General features: G+C 50.2%; 2 protein-coding genes across 10 annotated transcripts; both read left to right on the forward strand.

Moving 5' to 3' along the window:
- The first annotated feature begins 64 nt into the window (after positions 1-64).
- Positions 65-24,495, forward strand: LOC122436937 (NADH-cytochrome b5 reductase-like). Of its 9 annotated transcripts, XM_043461217.1 has the most exons (9): positions 104-159; positions 432-521; positions 5,387-5,641; positions 6,563-6,711; positions 9,966-10,053; positions 13,468-13,572; positions 17,708-17,911; positions 22,429-22,545; positions 22,633-24,495. In XM_043461217.1, the coding sequence occupies exons 2-9, from the start codon at positions 477-479 to the stop codon at positions 22,648-22,650; spliced, it is 981 nt and encodes a 326-aa protein (XP_043317152.1). In that variant the 5' UTR covers positions 104-159; positions 432-476; the 3' UTR covers positions 22,651-24,495. The 9 variants fall into 9 exon arrangements, with proteins under 9 accessions (XP_043317156.1, XP_043317153.1, XP_043317159.1 ...); XM_043461216.1 differs by having other exon boundaries at positions 22,429-24,495; XM_043461222.1 differs by lacking the exons at positions 22,429-22,545; positions 22,633-24,495 and adding an exon at positions 18,041-19,171.
- LOC122436938 (cytochrome c-like) lies at positions 15,308-17,185 on the forward strand. Its single transcript, XM_043461226.1, has one exon. The coding sequence runs from the start codon at positions 15,918-15,920 to the stop codon at positions 16,401-16,403; it is 486 nt and encodes a 161-aa protein (XP_043317161.1). The 5' UTR covers positions 15,308-15,917; the 3' UTR covers positions 16,404-17,185.
- Positions 24,496-25,370: the final 875 nt, after the last annotated feature.

The raw sequence follows: 25,370 nt of genomic DNA on the forward strand, positions 1-25,370 counted from the left end.
TGAGTGGCAGGTCCTTTAACCAATCACCGCCAGGTAACTCTTGCCTTGCCCCACCCCGCAGGCCGTCCACATTTTTTCACAGGTGGAACCCTGCCCACCTCTCCCGGGTGGGAGTGAAACCTGCAAGATCTTTACCTGAGGGGAAGCGCAGGAGGGTAGGTGAGTGGCTGTGGTGAGAGCTGGAACGAACTAGGAGAGCTTCAGGACTTAAAACCTGAACTCACGACAACCTTGATTTCTTAGGAGCAAGCATGTGTCTGTGTGCTCAGTCGAGTCTAACTCTTTGCGACCCCATGGACTGTAGCTGGCCAGGTTCCTCTGTCCATGGAATTTTCCAGGCAAGAATGCTGGAGTGGGCTGCCATTCCCTCCGCCTGGGGATCTTCCTGACCGGGGGATCGAGCCCACATCTCTTATCTTCTGCATTGGCAGGGGGATTCTTTACCACTCCGCCAACTTGGAAGCCTCAAAATAGGGATGGAAACGCCTAAACTAGCACAATCACGCAGCGTACAGAACGTGGTGGGTATCCCGTAAGTTTTCTTTTCTCTCCACCACTTCTGACGTGGAGCCTGAGCGTGGCCCTTGCACCACGCTGAGGCCGCTCTGACCTCACACACTGCGTGCCTCCTCCCCAGTGCCCAAAATGAGTTCATTTCCTCGTCTTTCCTCAGAATGTCCCTTTTCGCCTTCTAGGAGGGGGGCCAGAGCGGCAGAGGGGTGCCTTGCTCCTTGTTCAGTAGGTGTTTATCAAATACCTACTGTGTGTCGGGCGCTGTTGAGTAGCGGGTTTTCACTGGTGAATAAAACAAATGTGCGATGTAGAGCTTACAGTTTAAGTGGGAGATACAGACAGAAAGCAAGTAAACCAAATAGCAATTGCAACACACACACTTAATATCCCTTTCCCTCAGTTGTCTTCCTCTTTTAGTATTTAACACTGAACATAGCCTATTTTTCATTTTGATCTTAATGACATTCCCACTGGAATATAAGCTCCATGACTGCGAGGAGCTCCATGAATGCAAGAGTTTTTGTTTCTTCATTATTGTGAAGTCTGCCTCTAGATCAATGCTGAGCACATAGTAAATATACATTTAATGAATCAATACATAATGATGTAATGAATAAGCAAATAGGGTACCTGCTAAAGCAGGGGTCCTCAACCCTCAGGATAGTCACTCTCCATCAACTTGCATCACTGCCTGAGCTCTGCCTGCTGTCAGTTCAGCAGCTGGCATTAGATTCTTATAGGAACATAGACCCTAACCCTAACGTAAAGGCAGAATATCCTGATTGCCACAAAATAGAAATAAAAGGCACAATAAATCTAATGTGCTCAAATCATCCTGAAACCATCCCCTCCCCCACCCCAGTCTGAGGAAAAATTGACTTCCACGAAACCGGTCCAAGCCAGCTATGCTAGAAAATGAGAACGAGGTGGTACAGGGGGTGGCTCTGAGAGGAGGTGACCTTGAAGCAGGGTCTGAGGGTGTGGAGAGTCATCCAGGCAGAGGCAACATGTGTCAAGGCCTGGCTTCTTAGACTCAAAAAGTAGAGGCTGAGAGGAGATGCGAAACTAACTGATCTTTAAAATTCATAACTGACACGGCCAACTTCTCTAATCACTTCCAAAATAGCAGGGAAAGTGGGATTAGTAAAATCCAGAAAGTAAATTTAAGGCAAAGATAGATAAATAACTCTCACACTGTATAGCAGTTTACAGTTAACAGAGCTCCTTCTGTTAGCTTAGCTCACTTTATTTCTCCCAAACCTCTTGGGAGTAAGAAATCAGCATATAGAGGAAACCAGATCTCATTCATTTTTAATACAAACCTGGTACATAACATGCAGGAAGAATGGGTTGAACTGATGTGGCACCATTCTTGTCTGGAAGCTCGTGAAGGTAGCGCCCATGTTTTATTAACCTCTGCTGTATCCCAGCACCGAGCACTATGCCTGGCTCCCAGACCTTGTTTGTAAACTGAGCACTCACCACTTGCCTGAGCCTTCCGTCTGCCAGGCCTGTGCTTGGTGGTAGAATGCAGAAAGAATAAGACACCACACTTGCCCTCAAGACGGTCTTAGCCTGCTGAACCTTCCTGAAATCATTGAACTAGCAGTAGAAGAAGGTTTTCTTTCCTCTAAAGAGAAACCTTTCCTTTACAAGAGAGAGATTTGTGGCATACACAGGAACTGCCCTTCTAAAATCAATGATAGTAAGTGGTAAGAGCATTTGGGCAAGTTCTGGCCAGGAAGAATGTTGGGCACCAGGCAAGAAGGTTGGATTGTGTGTTGTAGGCAGTGGGGGATTGTTGGAGACTGCGAAGCAGGGGACACGTGTGGTCAGAGCTGGTGGCAGGTGTGCTGATGGATAGTGTTGGGGGAGACTGGAAGCACATTGTTTGGGCCCATAGAAAACTCCAATGTAAATGGGTATGGGAAGTGGAAAAAGTGGGAAAGACTGTAAAAGTTAGGACTCCTGGGGAGTGATTGGTAACCAAGAAATGGGTCTTCCATGTCCTCTGGCAGGCATAGTGGTTTGCTCCTCGCCTTTCCACAGACTTGACCCACACCTTGATTTTAGCATTTTATGCACCCATGAAGCTACTGCCCTTGGGAGGCTCCAGGGGGCCCATAAAATTCAATGGCAGTTTAACAAGGTGGGTGTGCCAGCCCAGCCCACTGGGAACTGGAGATGAAGACACTCTCCTCTGCCCTGCAGAAGCGTGAAATCTAGGGAGAAAGAGTATCCTGGAGTCTTAAGAGACCAGGTATATGCACTAACCTTGCCACTTCTGGCTTCCTAGCCACAGTTTTCTCCATTGTGAAATAAAGAAATGCATTGCCTCCTTACCTATGGCTGTCGGGAGCAGAGTGAGACAGTGCAAAGTGCTTGGGACAGACTGGCCCAGTAAGTGACCTCTATTCTTTTCCCAGTTATTATCTGCTTAGTGTCTGACTCCTCCAGGCCAGGAGCTCCTCCAGGACATAGAGGAGTAGTGTCACTCACCTCTGTGTCCCAGCACCTCATTCAGCAGCCCCTGCCCAGTAAGTGTCAAACGAGTGGGAGGATAGCAAAAACTGGAGGTTTTAGTCATAATTGCATTTTAAGTAATGTTCTGTGACATCAGATTTCCCCTAAGTTCTGTTCTCAGACAAGAGGGGGAGAAGAGACCCCTCCCCCCTTTATTTTGATTTGCCTGTGGGATTTTAAGTGAATAGTTTCCTTGCAAGTGAGATGACAGCTCTATTTCTATATGAACTGTAGAGTTCCACATATAAATACAGAAAACCTTGATAAATCCCAAACTGCCCTCACAGAAACATCCCAAAATAAATCATAACCATTTAAATTTTCCTCCCTGGTCTATCTTTCAATATTTACCTAATGGCCCTGAAACAAAGTTCCTTGCCTTCCTTTCTTCCTTTCATATAACATGCATATTTTTAAATATACACTGTGCTGCTTCATAAAATGAATAAAAAACAGGTCTCTGCCCTCAAGCAGTTCACAATCTCAGAAGAGAAAAACATGTAAACTTGTAATTTCTGAACAGTGTGAAATGCTATAGGGTGGAGACTCATCCGCTGGAAGAGCATTTATTGAGCACCTACCATGACCAGGGCTGGACCAAGTGCTGTGAGTGCTGTAGGAAGCCAGGCGGGCCTTCGCAGAGGCCCCAGCCTGCTCTCCACCAGCCCGTCCCTTCCTTGTTGTCCGTTACCCAGAGCTCCATCTCTAGACTCAGGTTCCTAGACCTGCTTAATCCAAATGGAACTAGATTTTGCCCTTGGATGCCCCACAGACATTCAGTGTACCTCTCACTGAACTTACCATTTCCCTCCCTTCCTCTTTCCTCTAAAACTCAACTCCTTTTGGACCCACTATCCACCCAAGGATCCAAGCCACACACCTGGATGTCGCTTCAGCCCTCTCTCCCCCTCACCTGCTCACCTCACATCCGTCAGTCTCTGTGTTCTGTTAATTCCTGCTTCAGGATTTCTCTCATTGTCCCCTCTCCTCTCATCTTCTCTGAAGCTGTCCTGGTCCAGATCAGCTCTCACCTGGACCATCACCACCTCCTTCTCCTGTTTTCCTGTAATTGAAGAACAATATCAAAAGGAAAAAAAAAAAATGAAGAACAATATGTTCTGAGACCAGACAGAGCAGAGTTTAAGTCCCAGTGCCATCATTTATGGAACTTTGTGACCTGGGTAGGGCTTCCCAGGTGGCGCTAGTGGTAAAGAACCTGCCTGCTAATGCAGAGGGCGCAAGAGATGCAGATTCGATCCCTGGGTCAGGATGATCCCCTGGAGGAGGGCACGGCAACCCACTCCAGTATTCTTGCCTGGAGAATCCCATGGACAGAGGAGCCTGGCGGGCTACAGTCCATAGGGTAACAAAGTTGGACATGACTGAAGCGACTTAGCATGCACGCATGTGACCCTGGGTAAGTTATTAAACCTCTTCGGACTCCAGTTTGCCCATCCATAAAATGGCACCTCCAGGGCTGGCCTTGTAAAGATTAAATAAAACAGCAATTTGGTAGATGACTCACCAACAATACTAAGCGAAGGAAACTAGGCACAGAAGAATACATTCATATGATACTGTTGTTATTGTTTAGTCGCTAAGTCATGACTGACTTTTTTGTGACCCCATGGACTGTAGCCCACCAGGCTCTTCTGTCCCTGGGATTCTCCAGGCAAGAATACTGGAATGGGTTGCCATTTCTTTTTCTTCTCAATGCAGGGATTTAACCCGAGCCTCCTGCTTGGCAGGCAGATTCTTTACCACTGAGCCACCTGGGAAGCTGTTCATATAAAGGTAAAAACTAAGCAAATCTGATAAATTGTGGATAGAATTGCAAACAAAGGTGACCGAGTATAGAAAAGCAAGGAAACCGATAGTGGTTATGGGGGGCGGAGGTGTGATCAGAAAGGACACAAGTGCGCGACTTCTGGGATGCCAGCAAGGTTGTTTTTACTTGAGTGAGTGGTGGTTACAAAATGGCTCTTTTATAACAATTATTAAATTGTACATAAATGTTTTACTTCATCATTTAAAGTATTTTAAAAGTTCAATGAAATTTTCTATGTAATCTTTTTTTTTTAACTTTTTCTTTTATGTTGGAGTATAGCTGATGAACAATGTTGTGAGATTTTCTTTGTAATCTTGATCCAGCTCTCAGAGCATGGGAAGAGGTCAAGAAACCGTGGTTGCCTGTTGGGATTATTGTGCCTGTCTGCCTCCTCCCCGTAGACAGCAGACCCAAGGACTGATTCATCCTTGTGCTCACACGGAGCTTGGCACCTGCTGGCCTCAGGGAGAACCAGTGGAATAGAGGTGCCCAGAGTGTAACCACATGTGTTCCCTCCTCCAGGCTGGCAAGGGAGCAGGGCCTGGGCCTGCTCTGGGAAGAGTATCTGATCAAGCCCCACTGATGATGGGCCAGGGGGAGGAAGGTGACGAAGAGGAAGCCTGGCTGCAGCTTCGGCCGGTGGAGCCTTTGCCCTCCCAGTGCTGCGGCAGTGGCTGCTCGCCCTGTGTGTTCGACCTCTACCAGCGAGATCTGGCAAGGTGGGAGGCTGCCCGAGCCAGCAAGGACAGGAGCCTGCTGCGTAGGGAAGAGACACAGGTAAGGGGGGGGTGCTCCTCAGATACGAGGGCCGGGTGTCAGCATCCACCTGACCTCAGCCCCGTACGGTGTACCTGCTCAAGGGAGCTTCCTCTGACTCTGCAGCAGAGGGAAAAGAGTGGGCCTGATGAAGCAGATTGACCCAGGTTCAAAGCCTGGCCTTGAGTTGGGGAGTGGGGGATGGGGTGATATAGTGAGGGAAGGACCCAGGAGTGAATTGGGTGGGTGCATTTTCAGGAGAACAGGATCTGTGAGTTTGGGCAGTCAGAGAAGACTTCCTGGAGGAGGTCTGGGAGGGGGTAGAATATTAAGGGCAATGGACTGAGACTTAGAAGACATGAATTTGAACCCCTGCTCATGGTGGTGACTTTGTACAAATAAGTCACTACCACTTAGGCCTCAGTTTCCCCACATGTAAAATAAGGGTATTGGATTAGGTCATCTTTAAGGTCCCATCAATTTCTAAATCTGCATACTGGATTTTAGCTGATTTCAAGGATAGGTGGGTTTTTCATACATTGGAAATAAGTGTTCTGGATGGAGGACACAGCTTGAGCAAATAAAGACTTACAGGTTGGAATCCACGAGGTGTTCTTGTGGAGAACAGAGAAAGGTCTGACACTGGATGCTTGGGAGATAAAATGAGACTCAGGACCCATCCACGGGCACTAGAGTGTCCAACTAAGGACCTTGTGCTTCATCCTGGGGCTGAGAGGAACCATGCAAGGCTTCAGAGCAGAGTGACCTTGATGTAAAGTGCTCTGGCGTTCTTAGAGCCTGAAAGGGAAGGAAGGTGGGGCTGCACTTTTATACAGAAAACTTGTCAACCGCAATAGCCCCTCCTTGTGGGGAGGATGCTCGTGGAGGCTTGCCTGTCTCTTGAGTCCCAAGTTCTAGCTGGTGAATCTTTTCCTCTTGCAGAGCTGCCCTTCCAAGCTGAGCCCAGAGACCTTCCTGGCCTTCCTCATCAGTGCTGTAGACAGGCTCACCAAGGACACCTACCTTGTCCGGTTTGCACTACCTGGGAACAGCCAACTCGGCTTGCGGCCTGGCCAGCACCTCATTCTACGGTACACTCAGGTAGTGGGAGGACCTCATCCAATGGTACACTCAGGTGATGGGAGGATCTCATCCAATGGTACACTCAGGTGATGGGAGGATCTCATCCTACGGTACACTCAGGTGATGGGAGGACCTCATCCTACGGTACACTCAGGTGATGGGAGGACCTCATCCTACGGTACACTCAGGTGATGGGAGGACCTCATCCTATGGTACACTCAGGTGATGGGAGGACCTCATCCTATGGTACACTCAGGTGGTGGGAGCACCTCATTCTATGGTATACTCAGGTGGTGGGAGCACCTCATTCTATGGTATACTCAGGTGGTGGGAGCACTTAATCCTACAGTACACTCAGGTAATGGGAGAAGCTCGTCCTATGGTACACTCAGGTAATAGGAGGACCCCATCCTACAGCACACTCAGGTGATGGGAGGACCTCATCCTGTGGTACACTCAGGTGATAGGAGGACCCCATCCTACAGCACACTCAGGTGATGGGAGGACCCTATCCTACAGCACACTCAGGTAGTGGGAGGACCCCATCCTATGGTACACTCAGGTGGTGGGAGCCCCTCATCCTGTGGTACACTCAGGTAGTGGGAGCACCTCATCCTACGGTACGCTCAGGTAGTGGGAGCACCTCATCCTACGGTACACTCAGGTAGTGGGAGCACCTCATCCTACGGTACGCTCAGGTGGTGGGAGCCCCTCATCCTGTGGTACACTCAGGTAGTGGGAGCACCTCATCCTATGGTACGCTCAGGTAGTGGAAGGACCCCGTCCTACGCTACACTCAGGTAGTGAGAGGACCCAGGCTTTGCAGCCCTGCTCTGCCAGTGTGGTCTCGGGCAACTTGCTTAACCTTCCTAAAGCTTCCATTTGCCATCTTCAGAGTAAACACTGTGATACATGACTTAGAGGGCTCTTGGAATTGACCTAGATAGTGTATTTTCATGATAAATAATAACAACACTTTTTTCACACAGTTTATGCTCATACGTATGAGCTTATTTATTGTTTACAAAATCCTGTGTGGTAGGCACCATTATCATACCAGAGAGGAAACTGAAGTCAGAGAGGTTTAATAACTTCCCCCAGATCACACAATTGGCAGATGTTGGAGCCAGGGTTCGAAAGTAAACAGTGTGTCTCCAGAGCTTGTGGCGTTAACCTCATACAATTAGCACCAGCTGATAGAAAGGAGACTGAAATTGAAAATAAGAGTATCACACAGCTAATAAGGATTCAAGCCCAGACAGCCTGCCTCCTGAATTACGCCCTTCACTCCTCTGCACTTCCTTCTTCCTCCCAGCTTAATTTTGTCCTCGCCTCCCACCTCGATCCCCACCTCCACCTACCCAGGGACGAGATCCTTTGGGACCTCCAGGTGGAGGCATCTGGCAGGTAGTCAGCTCTCTAGGCCTGACACTCAGCAGACAGATCTGAGCTGCAGGCATGGATCTGGAAGCATCCAGGTATATTGTTATACCTGGATGGCATTTGGGAGCATGTGGGACATTCAAAGAAGGAAGGAGTTAGGACTGAACCCTTGAAACTCCACTATTTACAGTGTTGGCAAGAGGAGGTAGAGCCAGCAAAGGAGACAGAAGGTGTAGCCAGGAAGGAAACCAGGAGAGAGCTTATTACTCATCACACTCTAGTCACTTGCCTCACACTGACCCCTGGTGTTTGTATTCAGCTCATTCTGGCCTGTGGCCTGGCTGGCGGTCCTTAAAGGTCACTGTTCCTTTAGGAACCACAGGACAGGTCAGAGCCCAAGAAACCCTCCATGCATAAGTCAGGTATGCCCAGAACTGCCTGCTTCTGGTCTGGCCCCTCTCCACTGTCTCTGTCACTCTCAGGACACCCATGTCCCTCCTCATTCAGACCCCTTCTGATGCTCCACAGCACCTCCCCAGCAACACGCCAGCCCACAGCCCCAGCTTCCTAGCCCACCAAGTTCTTTGCTGCCCACCAACATGCTTGCCCCTCTCACCAGTTCCCGGCTTGCCCTACATTAAACTACCTCTAAGCTTTTGGCCCTGGAGGAGGGCATGACAACCCACTCCAGTATTCTTGCCTGGAGAATCCCCATGGACAGAGGAGCCTGGCGGGCTACAGTCCATGGGGTGGCAAACAGTTGGATACGCCTGAATGACTAAGCACAGCACAGCACAAGCTTTTGCCTAGGTTCTTCGCGTTACTTCCTGTCCCCATTTTCATGTGTTAGTGGCTGGCTTATCCTTTAATACCCAGCTCAGAGAGGCCTTCTGAGGTTCCCCTGAGATGAGAGTGCCTGTGACTTACCTCTGTCATAGCAAATGTCACAGTGCCCTTTGCATCCAAGCCATGCCATATGTTCTGTTTGTTAGTTCCTTGTTCTGTAAGCATTTATTGAATGTTTCTGCCCAACTTTTGATACATTAGGATGAGCCTTTTTAATCTTGGCATACCTTGGAGGAGAAAATTTTGTACATAGTAAGGTTCAAGAAAGGGGTGCTTGGGTGTTCCAGGGAAGCTCTGAGGAGTAGTGGTAAGGAGCCTGGCTCTGAAGCAGACAGAGCTACAGTTGATTCTAGCTGTGTGATTTCAGGCAGGTGACATCCCTTCTCTAAGCCGTGGTTTCCTCATTTTCATTATTGTTTGCAATAAATGAGGTACTGCCTGTAATATACTTGGTGCATCATAGGCACTTAATACAACATGTCTGCATGATTATTCTTCTGGCCCTCTTGTTGATAATACTGGAGTGGATTCATGCATCAGGTCAAGCTTTGGATGAGGGCACCTTTGAGGATCCTTTCTAATTCCAATGCTCCTGCCATGTGGTAATATTTGCTAAATGTTAAACACTTGTTAAACATAGCTGTTTTTATCTTGATCATGCTGTGGTTGGGAAGAGGTCAGGAAAAACCCCAGTGATATCCTAAAACAGCTCACATCATCAGTGTGTTTTTTGAAGAAACTTTTCATCTGTAATTCCAATGGAACCACATAGCAGGGGCATGGGTGATTGTCCCCATTTTACAGAAGGAGCAACTGAAGGTTTAAATGACCTGCCCAGGGTCTCACAGCCAACATGCAGTCATGGGGGAGCCCAGTACTCTTTTCTTCTGCTCCACCTTGCCTGCCTTTCAGTGAGGACCACTGGGATAACTGGGCCCCTAGCTTCACTTTCACCAGCCTGGCACAGGTTAGGTACTCTAAGGATTTGTTGAATGACTGGCTGACTGCCTGACGAAGTGCATCTCTTTCCCAGAGGGACAGTAGGTGACTTAGAAATTCAGAGAGCCTATACACCCATCAGCCCTGCCAATGCAGAAGGATACTTTGAAGTTTTAATCAAGGTAAGTCAACTCACACGGTTGCTCTAAGAGCCAAGGACTGGACCTCCATTTGCCAACTTGATCGGGGCTGGGCACTTCCCTTTGACGTGGGAAAAGCCAGGATTCACATGGGAGGAGGCTGGCTGGAGGGAAGAGCAGAGACAATGGGGGTGGCCCTTTCTCAGCTCCTTTCCTAGGGAAAAGGGGCTGCTGCATTACCAACAGAGGGCATGTTCCCGATAGATTTTATGAACAAAAGCCTTGGACTGAGAAGTGTAAAGCTCTTCCTCCTCACCTTCTTACGACTGATGGAGCGTGAGCACTGAGCCAGGGAAAGGGGAACCAAGTCATGGGCAGTCAGGGGGGGAGTCAGGGGGAGTCAGACCCAGTGCCCACCCTCAGATGGGGCCAGACTGGGATACTGCAAGGTGGTAGATGCAGCAAGCCCCAGCCTAGCTCAGGGCACCTGGGGCTGCAGGGAAAGTGGGCTGGGCTTCCTGGAGGAAGCTGTGTGTGTGAGCTCTGTGTTAAGCTCAGGAGTGGGAAGGAAGCTCTGAGTGCTGAGCAGTGCGTACATACGGCAGCCAAGGGGGCATGACTTGGGGAACTTCCAGTCATTCGTCTTGGAACAGAGCGGATGCACAGGCAAAAGATGGGACATGAAGTTCCTTGGGGACCAAGCTAACTGAAATTACCTTATGCAAGGAGTTGGCAGGGGCTGGGGCATTTGAGTTGGGCCTTGAAGAAGGAGTACAGATTAGAGGTGGCGTTCCAGGGGTGGATAGCCAAAGGCAGGGAGAAGTGAAATAGAGCAGGGTCTGGTGGGAACTATACTCAGTCTGAGTGGTGGAAGGAGATGTGCTTGTGGGGGCAGCCAAGGTGGGCTGTGCAGTTGGTAGAGATGAGATGAACAAAGTGGGCTGGATGCAAAATGTTCCAGAGACCCAAGGAGTAGGCAATAAATGTATAAGAAGTCATGAAGTTCGAATTACGTGCACAAATAATTGGGTTGAACTACATGAAATTGCTGACACGCTAACATTTTTGACTTACGGAACCAGCAGTTTCACATGAGTCAGCCTAATACATAGCTCTGGATCGTTTCCCAAACAGAATCCTAGGGAACACCTATCTTTAGGTGTTCACATCCTTTGTCTCCCTTGTAGGACAGAAATTATCCCCCTTTCATTGACAAGTAAACTGAGACCCCAGGAGTGCCTGAGACTCCCCAGGTAGTAACAAGTGCAAGTGGTGGGTAAGCCCTGGCCTCCTGATTCCGAGTACCTAGCACCATCTATGGCCCCTGCCTTCCCCGCCTGCCTTCAGAGCTCGAGTATTTATTCCCTCACACGTAAGCTTGGATGGGATCCCTTCTCCACGCAACTGTTTGTCTGGGAGATTCCACAAATCCTCTCCAAATGGCCCACTTCCCCAAGCTGCTTGTCTGGGTGTGTTTCTATTGAAAGAATAAGCCTGGAGACAGTACTTCGGGGCAGCTGGATCGTTCCCAGCTGCAAGGCTGATTTTCTCCTTCGTTTACCGGAAAGCCTCTCTTCAGAGAGATGCTTAATTATCCCTAAGCCACTGGCTGGGAAGAACTGGAAATGTCTTGGCAAATTGGGAAGGCAGGCGGGTTTTCTAAGGTTTACGCTCCCTTGTAGATGGGAAGGGGGAACTCCCATTTCTCAGGCACCTTCTGGGCCCCAGGTACTGCGTCTAGCTCTTTAATTACCTCATTTCAACCTTGTAACCACCCTGCAGAGTAGATCATATTCTCCCCACTTTGCAGATGAAGAAACTAAAGCTCAGAGAGATGATATTGTCCCAAGGCCCCTTGGGTAATATGATCCCAAATGGAAGAACAAGTCTAGTGTCAGTTCTGTTTAACAAATGTGTTTTGAGGGTTTACCCTGTACCAGGCTCTGTGTGGGTGCCAGAAGCACAGAAAAATCCTTCCTTTCTCCTTGAGTTCTCTCTGTGCCATAGGGCTTTTAAGGCCACCCCTGGGGCTGTGCCTCCCCAGGACCGGGGCCACAAAACAAGGAGTGGACTGAAATGTATCTTTCAGCAAGTTAGAAAAACTGTAGCCTCCTCCCCAGACCTCTTCCAGGTCAGCCAAGGACGTTCTTTGCTTTATGCATTTGGTGCCCAAGGAAGGCAGCGATGGTACCAGAAGTGGCTGCGAGTGCTTAAAAGCAAATCTGGTGACCAAAACCCAGTCTCTCCTTCAGGCTTGGTTATAATTTCTCCAAACACTCTTCCAGTCCTCTCTCCCAGCGCTCCCCCCTGACCCCTCCTCTATCGTGTCCACTTGTTCCTAGAACATGACCTGGGCTGTCCTACCCCTGAGCATACCACACCTGACGCCCAGAATTTTCTGTGCCCTTCTGCAACCATCTCCAGTGAGTCTGATCCTATCCAGTCTTCAAGGTCCAGCCCCACTGCTTCCTTCTCCAGGAAGCTCTCCTCAACCCCAGTCCAGTGGAAGACACTGCACTTCCTCAGGCATTAGGTAGTCTCTACCTTGTCTATGTCTGAGCCTTAGGTCCCTCTTAGACTGAGCTCCTTACACTTAGGAGGGCCTGATCTGGGTTACTAATTTGTTCATTTAGATGTTTACATCCTTTCCATGATTCAGGCATTGGCTGCTTTCATGGAGCTTAAGGTCCAGCTGTCTTCCCTGCAGCCCCAGCATAGCGCCTAGCACAGAGTGGGTGGGCACCCAGCAAGTGCATACTGCCCTCCTCCCATGAGGAATCCCCTCCACAACCTTCATTTTTTTTCATCCAGCCAGGAGATAGTATAGGGATATGCAGAGATTGCAGATGAGTGGCCCACAGACTGCCTCTACCTACAAATATATTTGGTTTTGGCCTGTATAGTGTTTTAAAATTTTAAATTAACTGCTAACATTTCAAAAATGGGAAAATTTTCTTAAAAATATGGATTTCCTGCCCCTCTTAGAAAGTCAGAAGATCTGGCATCACTGGCCCTGTGGACTGGGTACTGGAATTTGCAAAGTGGCTTCTTCCTTTAGAAAGAGAATTCGCTCACCAATTTACCTTAGTCCCCACCACTCACTCTTGTCTGCCTAACGCTGAGACTGTTAGGTGCCATTAATTGCCTCATACCTGATTCTTCACTCAGTTATGTTACCTGTGTGGCTCCTGGTTATTTGGTTTGAGACCTTTGTAATTAAGGCCGATAGTCATACAGATTCTCATCCTGGTCTTACCATTTGCCTTCTGTGTAAGGTTCTGGGCCTCATCTGAAAACAGGGACTGACAGCACTAACTTCATGGATGATTAGAAGGATTAAATGAGACAACGCGTGTAAAGTACTGAGCTTGAGGCTGACGCGTATAAAGTACTGAGCTTGGTTTGTATTGGCAGTGCATGCCCACCCCAATGAGATCTCCCTTGGTTTGTTTGCAGTGCTACCAGACTGGGCTGATGTCCCAGTATGTCAAGTCCTGGAAAGCAGGAGACACAGCTTTCTGGAGAGGACCCTTCGGAGGCTTCTTCTATAAACCAAACCAGGTCAGTGCCCACGCTGCGTCCTCAGGAGACCCCTCCCAGCTTAGCCTCCAGGACTGCGGTTCTCATGTTTCAGGCCATAGAATCTCATTGTGGCATTCTTCTTGAGCCCAGACTTAATGCCAAGAGTATACTTGGGGTTGGACATGGGAGGAGATGGGACAGGTACTAGGAAACAAAACTGCCCATGTTCCAGAACCATCTGTGCCTGAACATTGCTTGGAAAAATTCATACTATGAGCTAGGCATGTAGGGTCCTTACGCCAGCTGACTCTCAGATCTCTTTCCAGTTTCACGGGCCATTTACAAGACTGTGGAGACCACTCCCTAAGTACACCTTGTGACTTGCTGCTTGGAAGTCCCCTGCTTCCCAGGCCAAGGGTGCTTCCCCTCATCTTCATGGCATGTTCGAGTCCTCCCCTGACGTTCCTAGGAAAAAACACTAATTTCTCATCAATTTGTGCACATAAGAAAGCAGTTTGACAGTATGTACTAGGGACTTGGGACTTCCTTGTGTCTTAGTTGGCAAAGAATCTGCCTGCAATACAAGAGACCACCTGCAATGAAGGAGACCTGGGTTAGATCCTTGGATCAGGAAGATCCCCTGGAGAAGGAAATGGCAAACCACTCCAGTATTCCTTCCTGGGAAATCCCATGGACAAAGTAGCCTGGTGGGCTACAGTCCATGGGGTTGCAAAGAGTTGGACACAACTGAGCAACTAAACCACCACTGGGAGTCTTAGGAATCTTCACATCCTTGACCCAGTGCTTCCACTTCTGGAGTCTGTCCTATGGGAAGAATCCAAAATGCTGCCTCTTGCACATGTTCATTGCAGCTTATTTATAATAGCAAGAAATTGGAGACAGCTGAACATCCAACAACAGCAATTAAGTACACTGGGTTACAGATACTTGATAGACTATTATCCTGGATTTAAAAATTATGTTTATAAATGATGTTGATGCTTATGCTATAAGGTCAAGTGACCAATACTAAGTAAAATACTGAATACACAACAAGCTAGGAAACTTAAGTTAGATTATACAGAAAAAGTATTTAAAAAAAAGCAATAAAATGTCAGCATCTCTGGGTGGTGGAATTATGGGTGATTTTTATTTTCTTCATTATATTTTCCAAATCACCCACAATGAGTACCTATTACCTTTATAATGAGGAAAACAAAGCAAAACAAATGGAAAAAAATGAATCATTCTTCCTCTCTATTCTTTTATTTTTAATTGAAGTGTAATTGATTTACAATGTTGTGATAGCTTCAGGTATACAGCAGAGTGATTCAGTTATACACACACACACACATACATTCTTTTTCAGATTCTTTTCCCTTACAGGTTATTACAAAATATTAAGTATGGTTTCTTGTGCTATACCGTAGGTCTCTGTTGGTTATCTAGCTTACATATGGCAGTGTGCATATGTTAATTCCAAACTCCTAATTCATCCCTCGTCTCTTTTCCTCCTTGGTAACCATAAGTTTGTTTTCTTTTTTGGCCATGCCATGCGGCATGTGGATCCCAGTTTCCCCACTGGGAATCAAACTTGTGCCCCTGCATTTGAAGTGCAGACTCTTAACCACTGAACCCCCAGGGAAGTCCCCACAAAGTTTGTTTGCTATGTCTGTGTGTCCATTCTTTTTGTGTAACTTAAAAATAGCTTTTGCTGGTATTCTCCTTACTACAAATGTAGTATCTGTGTTCATTGCCCCCCAAAATCTGCAGATATAAAGAAGCTAAAAGAAGAAATAAAGAATTCCTGCAGGCCATCTTCCCAGACATAGCAGTCTTATGACCTTGGCATCCGCAGACCCCATGGGAAAGCCCCACACTTGCTGTCTGAGAGGGCATAGGGCCCAGCCGTGAAGGAAAAGACATGGCGTCTCACGCGCCAACATTTGGCCACTGAAACTGTGGCTGAGGCTTCGCTCTGCTCCTGTGAGGGTGCCAGGGTGCAGGCCAGTCTTGCCACTCTGCAACCATCTTCATGGCAAGTGGCTCACGTCAGCCCTGAGACTGGCATGTTAGCATCTGTCTTGCATTTGTTCCACAGACATTCATAGGGGTTCACCCAGGGCCAGGCCAGTGCTGGACCCTGGAGGCCCAGAGATGGGTCAGATGAGCCCTGTCCTCCAGATGCTCCCAGTCTGATGGGGAGGCAGGCGCACACATTGATGACAACACAGGGTGAAGAGGGTTCGCGGAGGGCTGTGCGAAGACCTGCCTGTGGCTCAGGGGAGGCTCCCCAGAGGAGTGCCTGAGCAGTGATGGGAGAAAGAGGTGATTCATGGCAGACTCTGTGACTGGAGGCTGGGAGAATCGGAGCACAGGACAGGATGACGGGCCAGCAGCTGGGCTGTGAGGGGCAGGAATCTAACTGCATTAGGTCCCAGGCTCCGTACCAGACACTTGTCATCTCTTTAATCCTCATGGCAGAGAAAGTGGGGCATTCGGCTTGTGAGCGGGAACTTCTCGGTCGCGCACAGAGAAAGAATGATTTAAAAATGGGTGATGTTGAGAAGGGCAAGAAGATTTTTGTTCAGAGGTGTGCCCAGTGCCATACTGTGGGAAAGGGAGGCAAGCACAAGCCCGGGCCAAACCTCCATGGTCTGTTTGGACAAAAGACGGGTCAGGCTGCTGGATTCTCTTACACAGATGCCAACAAGAACAAGGGTATCACCTGGGAAGAGGAGAGGCTGATGGAGTACTTGGAGAATCCCAAGAAGTACATCCCTGGAACAAAGATGATCTTTCCTGGCATTAAGAAGAAGGGAGAGAGGGAGGACTTGATAGCTTATCTCAAAAAAGCTACCAATGAGTAAAAAAAAAAAAAAAATCCTCATAGCAGTCCTGAGATAGGTGCTCTTCTGCAGAGGTCTATTTTTTTTTTTTTTTCAAACCAGTGAAGAAACCAAGGCTCTGAGAGGTGAAAGAATTTGCCCAGATCATAGGGCTGAGGGTTTACCCCGAGATCTGCATGGCCCGTGGTAGTCCAGGAAGCATTCCTTGCAGTAGTGTGGTGTGCAGTGGCTGTCACTACAGCTAGTGGAAACTCGGACTGCACTCACAGAGACCTACAAAGGATAGAGGTGAACACCTCACTGTGGGGGTCAGGCACTAACCTGCACAGCGCTGACCTTAAAGAGACCTAGAGCCAGGAAACAGGTTTGGAGAGGGGGAGTCGACGGAACAGGGGCCTCTTGGAGGCTCACTTTTATTGCCTGGCTCTCTGGGCCAGCACTGTGCCAGGCACTGAGGTATAGTATCTCATTTAGTCTAGAGAAGAGCAGGCTCAGGATCCAAGCCAGGGTCCTCAGATATCTGCAAGGTGGCCCTGGGGCAGAGGAAGCAGCCCAGAGGGCAGGGCCGGGATGGGGGTGGTGGGCAGAGCTTTGGTTGGAGCAGGTTTCAGGTCACTGTGAGATGAGAAGCCCTCCCTGGCAAGGGGAGTCAGCTTGTAACACAGAAGACTTCTTGGGAAGTAGTGGGCTTATAGTTCAGTCGCCAAGTCATGTCTGACTTTTTGCGACCCCATGGACTGCAGCCAGGCTTCCCTGAGCCTCACCGTCTCCCAGAGTTTGCTGAAATTCATGTCCACTGAATCAGTGATGCCATCCAACCATCTCATCCTTGGTCACCCTCCTCTCCATCTGCCTTCAATCATTCCCAGCATCAGGGTCTTTTCCAATGAGGCGGCTCTTCGCATCAGGTGGCCGAAGGATTGGCGCTTCAGCATCAGTCCTTCCAATGAGTATTCAGAGTTGATTTCCTTTAAGATTGACTGGTTTGATCTAGAGGGCTGCCTGTCAGCAGAAGTATCTAAGGAGAGTCCCGTGGGGATGCTTTAGAAGGCAGCCAGCCATTTGTAGGATGCCTGCACCACTGCTTTTCCTTGCAGCCTCCGGATTCCATGATTTCTGTTCCATAGGCCTCACAAGCTGTAGCTTTCACAGGCACAGAGGGTTCCCTGGAGGGGGTAGAGAGGGGAACTCAGATGGCTGGGGAGGACACCCCAGAAGGACAGTACCATCCAGTTCAAGCAAGCCCAGGAAAAGGCCCCATAGTTGGTAGGTGGAGTAAGACCCCTTCCCAACCCACCCCTGTCATGTACCGTCTTGTTCCCCAGTACGGGGAGCTCCTCATGCTGGCTGCCGGCACCGGCCTGGCTCCCATGCTGCCCATCCTCCAGAGCGTCACAGACAACGCGGAGGACGAGACCTTCATCACCCTGGTCGGCTGCTTCAAGACCTTTGAGGGCATCTACATGAAAACCTTCCTCCAGGAGCAGGCCCGTTTCTGGAATGTCCGCACCTTCTTTGTCCTCAGCCAGGTGAGCCCAGGGGATGACTTCCGTCCCTGGTGGAGACTCTGCTGTCCCCTTGAACCCCTCCCGAGGGCCTGCTGTGGGCTCTCTGACCCGTGCCGTAATGATCATTCTCGCCTCTGGTGGAACCCACAGCGTGTGCCTGTGTTGTCATGTTCGTCATGCAGATGAGGAAAGCTGATGCTCAGAGGTGAAGGCACCAGCTTGTGTCATCCTGCCAGACGGGGTGAAGCCAGGATCTGAGCCCCAGGCTGTCTGCTTCCAGAGCGCTAGCTCTCACCCAGCATGCTTTGCTGCCTGCCATCCACCCTCCGGCATCCTCCGTTGTGTGGGCAAGGGGCCTGGTGATGGAAGCAGTGGGCCAAGCACAGACGTCCTCTGGCTGTCAGAGCTGATTGAGGCAGGGACATGTTTCTGGGTAACCAGTCTCAGTGCTCCACCCAGTGCCAGGCACAGAGGAGGCACTCACTGTCAACAGCTGGTGGAATAAACTGGATCCGAGTCCAAGGCATGTGTGAGGGTCTTTTCCGTGCAAGTCCCAGCCACTCTCGCTAGAAGCAGCTTTGCTTCCTGAGCCCTCTTCCCTCTGGTTCCCCATCCCTCCATTCATTCAAGTCACAGCTCTGGGACCTCCCCTCAGGGCCACAGCACAGGCTGGGGGGCTGTCTTGCCCCTTACCTCAAGCTAGGCCTTCAGCTGTCTGTTCATCTGCCTCCCCTAGTCTGTAGCTTCATTTCTCTTTCCCGCACACCCTGGGTTGGGGTCCCCTGCTGGTGTCTCCCCTCCATTCTCTTGCTCAGGGTCAGCCTCGTTGCCCTGTACTTTGGTGCACCCTTCTCATCAGTTACCTCTGGAGGCAGCTTTAGAGGGTCCCTAAGACTTCCGTGATCCTCGACATTGTGGATGGGGGGCTGTCAGGAAACCAGAGATCCTGAGGTCCCCAGGAGCCAGAGCCCACAGGCCTGTCTATCAGGAGGAATGCTCAGTGGCCTGATTACCCAGGACGTCATGCTTGGTGAACGTGAACAGTGACCGCAGTGCCCAAGGTCAGAGATGAAGCAAAGGGCTAGTGGACAGCCAGGGGGAGGGGTGAGGGGAGGCCACTCCTGCTTAAAACTGAGGATGCCCTCTTCCTGGCCTCCAGGTGCTCACCTATATATGTGGAGGCAGCCACAGAGATGGCTGACAAGGGCTTCCCTTCATCGAGCATTTTCTCTGTGCCTGGCACTGTTCTAAGCACTGTATGTGTATTAACTCATATCAGTTCAGTTCAGTCGCTCAGTCGTGTCCGACTCTTTGTGACCCCATGAACCGCAGCACGCCAGGCCTCCCTGTCCATCACCAACTCTCAGAGTTTACTCAAACTCATGTCCATCGAGTCAATGATGCCATCCAGCCATCTCATCCTCTGTCGTCCCCTTCTCCTCCTGCCCCCAATCCCTCCCAGCATCAGGGTCTTTTCCAATGAGTCAACTCTTCGCATAAGGTGGCCAAAGTATTGGAGTTTCAGCTTCAGCATCAGTCCTTCCAATGAACACCCAGGACTGATCTCCTTTAGGATGGACTGGTTGGATCTCCTTGCAGTCCAAGGGACTCCCAAGAGTCTTCTGGACACCACAGTTCAAAAGCATCAATTTTTTGGTGCTCAGCCTTCTTCACAGTCCAACTCTCACATCCATACATAACTACTGGAAAAACCATAGCCTTGACTAGACGGACCTTTGTTGGCAAAGTAATGTCTCTGCTTTTTAGTATGCTATCTAGGTTGGTCATAACTTTCTTTCCAAGGAGTAAGCGTCTTTTAATTTCATGGTGCAATCACCATCTGCAGTGATTTTGGAGCCCCCAAAAATAAAGTCAGCCACTGTTTCCACTGTTTCCCCATCTTTTTGCCATGAAGCGATGGGACCAGATGTCATGATGCTAGTTTTCTGAATGTTGAGCTTTAAGTCAACATTTTCACTCTCCTCTTTCACTTTCATCAAGAGGCTTTTTAGTTCCTCTTCACTTTCTGCCATAAGGGTGGTGTCATCTGCATATCTGAGATTATTGACATTTCTCCTGGCAATCTTGATTCCAGCTTGTGCTTCTTCCAGCCCAGCGTTTCTCATGATATACTCTGCATATACTCACATAGTCCCCACCAAAATCTTAGGAGGCTTGTACCGCCATCATGGCCTTTTAATGAATGTGGAAACTGAGGCACAGAGAGGTTAAGAACCTTGCCCAAAGTAACACAGCAAGTTGGTGGAGGGGCCATGGCTTTATTGCTTGCTGGTATAAGACAGCACAGGGATGGGCGCTGTGGAGAGTGTTCAGGATGCTGGCAGCAAGCAGAGAGGGCTTCACAGGGCAGATGGCATTTGAGCCTGGGCTTGAGGGCAGAGCTAAAGTTCACCAGCGATAGGGCACCTTCCACCTTGGGCCAGGGTTTTGATGATGCTGGTGCCCTGGGGTTGGGCAGGCGAGTGGGCTGGCTGTCAATAGCAAGGGCAGGTTGGGGAGGATGGAGTGAGAGGCACCTCCTGCCTGTCCATGCTTCCTCTACTCCATTTGCTGCCTGGGCCATAGCGACAACATCGTCAAGGGTCTCCCTATTCAGGCCACTTCTTGCATATTTGTCCTTCATCCTGTCGCTGGAAGGGCAGCTCTGACCATATCGCCGCCCTGCTTCCTGCCCTTCCCTGGCTCCCCATGGCTCTCAGGACTATGTGCCAGCCCTCTGCAGCCTCCCATCCTGGCCCTCCTCCACCCACTCACTGCATGCTGCGTTTTGGTGTCACTGGTCTGCCTGTGGTCGCAAGTGCTCCGTGCTTTTCTGACTTTCCTCGTGCTGTTCCCCCCGCCGGGAGCACTTTTTCCCACTTCTTAAGCTAACGCCCACTCATCCCTCACATCTCTCTGCAGAGGTGTAATTCCATCCTGGGAGCTTCCCTGAGCCTCCAGGCTGGTGTAGATGTTTCTGCTGTCATGGCCCAGGCTTTCCTTCACCCACCCTGCTGCCTCCTCATTGTTGAGGGTCCCCTCCCGACTTGAGCAGCAACCAGACCCCACACATCTCTTGGTGTACAGTCAGGGTGAGCCGCACTGAACGAACTGGCCAGGGAGGGAGGGGGGATGGGGCAGTGGGAAGGAGGGGCAAGGCCAGTAGGCCTTGCTGGTTCCTGACCTCGAGGGGGCCCATTGGGCAGGTCAGAGCACAAAGGGCACACGAGAAGATGGGGATCGTCAGAGAGGATCCACTGTGAGCAGCACAGCACTATCCTCAGAGGCCCTCGGGGTCTGATGGGCTCTGAGTGCGCCTGGGATTCTAGGCCTGCTCTCACGGAGCCTCTTTCAGGGTTTCTCCATCACCCTGTGCTCATCACTCATCACGGTAGCTCAGAGAGGTCATGGTCACTCACCAGAAAGTGGTGACAAAGCTTGCATTCCAACCCCAACATCCCTCTCTCCATCCTGTCTCGCAGCTTGGCTCTAAGAATGAGAAGTTCACCTCAACAGCATCTGCAGAGGTGACAGCCCTATTCTGCTGGGGTTTTATTTGTTTTCGACGCTGGTTACATGGCTTCTTCTCTTTGTCAAAATTCTCCAAACTGTCAATACATATACAATATATGACATACGTATACATATGTTATACTTCAAGAAAATGTTTCCTTAAAAGAAATTTTTCCAAGTCAGCCGGTAGTGGAGATTTTCTTTTGTAACCCTGGGGATGAAAGCCACAAGCTAAGGCTAGAGGAGCAGAACGAGAAAGAGCCTGGGGCCTCATACACCCCCAGAATACTACCTCTAGCCTTCCCATGTGAGAGAAATAAGCCCCTCTCTTGGTTAAGGCAGCCTGGGGTCGCTGATACACAGCCAGATGAGGCCAGGAGCCCTGTCTGCCTGGAGCAGCTGTCCTGTCCCCATTGCCTAGCACAGGGCCGGGCACAGTCCACTCAGTCAGTGAGTTTAGCCATTCAGTCGTGTCTGACTCTTTGTGACCCCATTACTGCAGCACGCCAAGCTTCCCTGTCCATCGCCAACTCCCAGAGCTTGCTCAAACTCATGTCCATCGAGTCCACTCGGTAGACATTGGTTAACTCAACAAGTGAATTGAAAACTTAAATGCACAAAAGTTATGCTATGAGCGTGACGGTGATAAATAACCTTAGAAAGATGCTGGGAGACCAAGAGTCACGGTGAGAAAACATTCCCCCGAGTGTCAGGGACAACAGCTCCTGGGAGGCAGTGGAAATGATGGGACCCACATTCTGGTCCCAGTGCTGCCCCACCTCATCGTGTGTCCCAGGAACATCCCTCCCCTTCCCTGTGCCTCACCTGTGCCTACCGGCCCACGGGCTTCTGTGAGGGGGGACCTGAGTCCCCGTGGAAGGAAGTACCTGGCCCATAGTGGGGCTGGGTGAAGCTTGGTTCCCCCTAGCCCTTCTGGCTCAGGTTCCTCATTTGGCAGAGAGGAGCTGACTGTGTGAACTCTGAGGACGCCCAGGAGTCACCCCCACTGTCTCTCATCCTCCCAGGAGAACTCCCTGGAGCAGCTTCCCTGGAGTTACCGGGACAGGACCCACTTTGGCCGCCTGGACCGGGACCTGCTTGAAGAGCTGGTCGGCTCCTGTCGGAGAAAGCCGTTCGCCCTGGTGTGCGGATCAGCTGAGTTTACTAAGGACGTAGCTGGGTACTTGCTGCACGCAGGCCTGGCTGAGGACTCCTACTTCCTCTTCTAGGCCTGGCCTCACTTCTGAAGCTCAGGCCTGGGGCCCGGTACTGGGAAGCAGGAAGGAGCACAGACTGGAATCCGAAGACATGAACGGGAGACCACTGTTCATGCTTCAGGTGACCTGGGACAAATATCTTTGCCTCTGCAGACCTCCATTTCTCATCCATCCCACGAGGTCACTGACACTCCGACAGGCATTCTGCTGGGAGGAGAAAGGATGGGGCTGTAGGAGTCCTGAACAGGAAAGTACACAGTGGGCAGTCAGGGAGGACTTCCTGGAGGGAGCCAGGTCCCAGCTGAGTAGGAATTGGCTGGAGGAGGCCTGGGAGGGGCTTTCCTGATTCTCAGCCAAAGCCTGCTTTCCCTGAAGTCTGTGTATCTCTTGTGGCCTCAGGGCCAGCTCAGAGGAGGGCCAGCTCAGATGAGGTGCTCACTGACTGTTTAGGGAATGACCGCAGGGGAGGCTGAAGGAGGAACTTGCTGTCTGGGCCTCCAGTGCTATGAACCTGACACAATGAAGGTCGAGGCTTCTTTGACCTGACCACATCTCAGAACAAGGTGGGGCCCTAGACTACCTTTCTTTTGGCCCCAGGCCTTTCCTGCTGCAAAGGGCTTCCCTCTCAGTCTCCCTTTCCTGGCTCAAGAGCCCAGCCCAGAGTCCTTTCCTTGGCAAAAGAGGCATGGAAGGAAGCTAATGCCCCTCCCTCCTGCAGGCAGCCAGCTCAGCCCGCGCCTGCAGCTCAGCGCCCTGGTGATGGTTGCTATGGAGATCTAAAGATAGATCAGGAGTCGGGAGACCTGGGTCCCTCTCGCTGCTCTGCCCACTGAGCTGCTGCTGGTTCCCATCCACTCACCCCTCCCCTCCACACGCCACCCGCTCCATCCTGCATGGGGCATGCCCTCCCCAGGGAACCCAGTGCTCCTGGGCAGCGCACTGCAGTTAATGAATTCTGCTTTTTTGCAGCCTGTGCTCCTGTCTGCTGCACCAGCTCCGGCTGGCTACAGGCAGTCCCAGAATGGGAATATTAAGCCATGGAATCTCAGAATCAAAGGACCGTAAAATCGTAGAGTTTTGCAGTCATAAAATCACAGTCTTCATCACATGCGTGCGTGCATGCTAAGTCACTTCAGTTGTGTCCAACTCTTTGCCCGCCAGGCTGCTCTATCCATGGAATTCTGTGGGCAAGAATAGTAGAATGGGTTGCCGTGCCCTCCTCCAGGGGATCTTCCCGACCCAGGGCTTGAACTCACCCATGCCACCCGCATTGGCAGGTGAATTCTTTACCACTGGCACCACCTGGGAAGCCCAGTCCTCATCCTATCAGAGGTTAAAGCTCAGGACTCCAGAAAGTATCCCATCTACCAGACTCATTGTATCAATGTGGAGACCAGTGCCCAGAGAGGCCATGTGATCTGCCTTATATAAAACAGTTCATGGCGGGGCCAGCTCAGAAGCCAGATTTATAATGTCAGCCCTGTCCACAGATTCTGTACCAGTGGTTTTTTTAGACTGGACTCTGTAGGATAGCATAGTTCCTGGCATGAGAGGCGTGAAGGAATGGCAGCTGGGTGGGATCCCCAGGACCCCCTACAACCAGAGCAGTTCTGTTTTTATCTCATTTATATCTTGGGGCTTGGACTCATTTTCAATTGTGAAATAGGGTTTTCCTGCACTGCCCAAAAAGTTGCAACAAAACTGTGCTGTGCCATGTTCAATAAATAAGGACAGGCCATTGGGAGATGGTGCCAAAGGTTTCAAACCAAGTTTCACAGACAGCATTCCATGGTCAAATAGATGTGGGGAATACAGCCTGTGGCCTTTGCCAGCAATTATGTGCATGTGAGCATAATAAAGATTCTGAAAAGTCCAGTGGTGAAGAAAGATTTTTCGTTTTAACCAGGGTTTCCCAGGCTTTTTAAACTAGAGAACATTTTGAGACCAGCCTTCCATGGACTGAGCTTCAGGGAATCCTGGTCTGTTGCAAAGCCCCTTTTCAGCCTAGGGTAAGGAGAAGGCCCTTCTCTGAGCAGCAGAGGTCCCAGACAGGAACTGTGACCTCATTCCGCCTCTCCTGTGACTTAGGCGAGGCACTTTTCCTTTCTCAGGATCTCTCAGTTGGGGCATCTTCGTCCACCTTTTCCTCTCCCTCAATTGGTATGTCCTATTGATTCTACTCACAAATACTCCTGGAGGGCCAGTTGGGAGCCAGACTCTGTTTGAGCCACTGAGGGCAGTTCTGGGAATCTCCATCATGGAGCTTACAGTATGACAAGGAAGATAGGAATTAAAGTTGTTATTCTTAAAGAGATGAATATGCTAAAATTGGAAGTAGGAGCACCAGGAGAATGGCTGGCTCTAGGCTAGTCTGGGGGAGGCTAAGACACACCACTGCGCTGAGGGTGGAGGCCTCTCACCATTGTTACGGGTGGTCAGGGGTCCCCACCTAAGGAGTGAGGGGTCTGGGGCAGTTCTTGTATGTCTGTCTTTGTCCCATGTTAGATATTTGGTGTGCAGATGTTACCACCCAGTGAAAACTGACGGCCCCTCTCATCTTAGGATGTGTCGCCCTCCCCTTCCCCTCCTTCCATGTGGGATCTGTGTGCTCTGGATGCTGGTGGGGCTTCTTATCCTGGGACGCTGGTGAGAACCCAGCCATGTCCTTGGTACCATGATACCGAAGGGCTCACATCGTCCAGAAGCTTGAGAGCTGGTGGCTGGGTCCTGTGCCTCAAAAGATAATAAGT

Source organism: Cervus canadensis, chromosome 2, assembly GCF_019320065.1.
Source record: "Cervus canadensis isolate Bull #8, Minnesota chromosome 2, ASM1932006v1, whole genome shotgun sequence".
Lineage (NCBI taxonomy): Eukaryota > Metazoa > Chordata > Mammalia > Artiodactyla > Cervidae > Cervus > Cervus canadensis.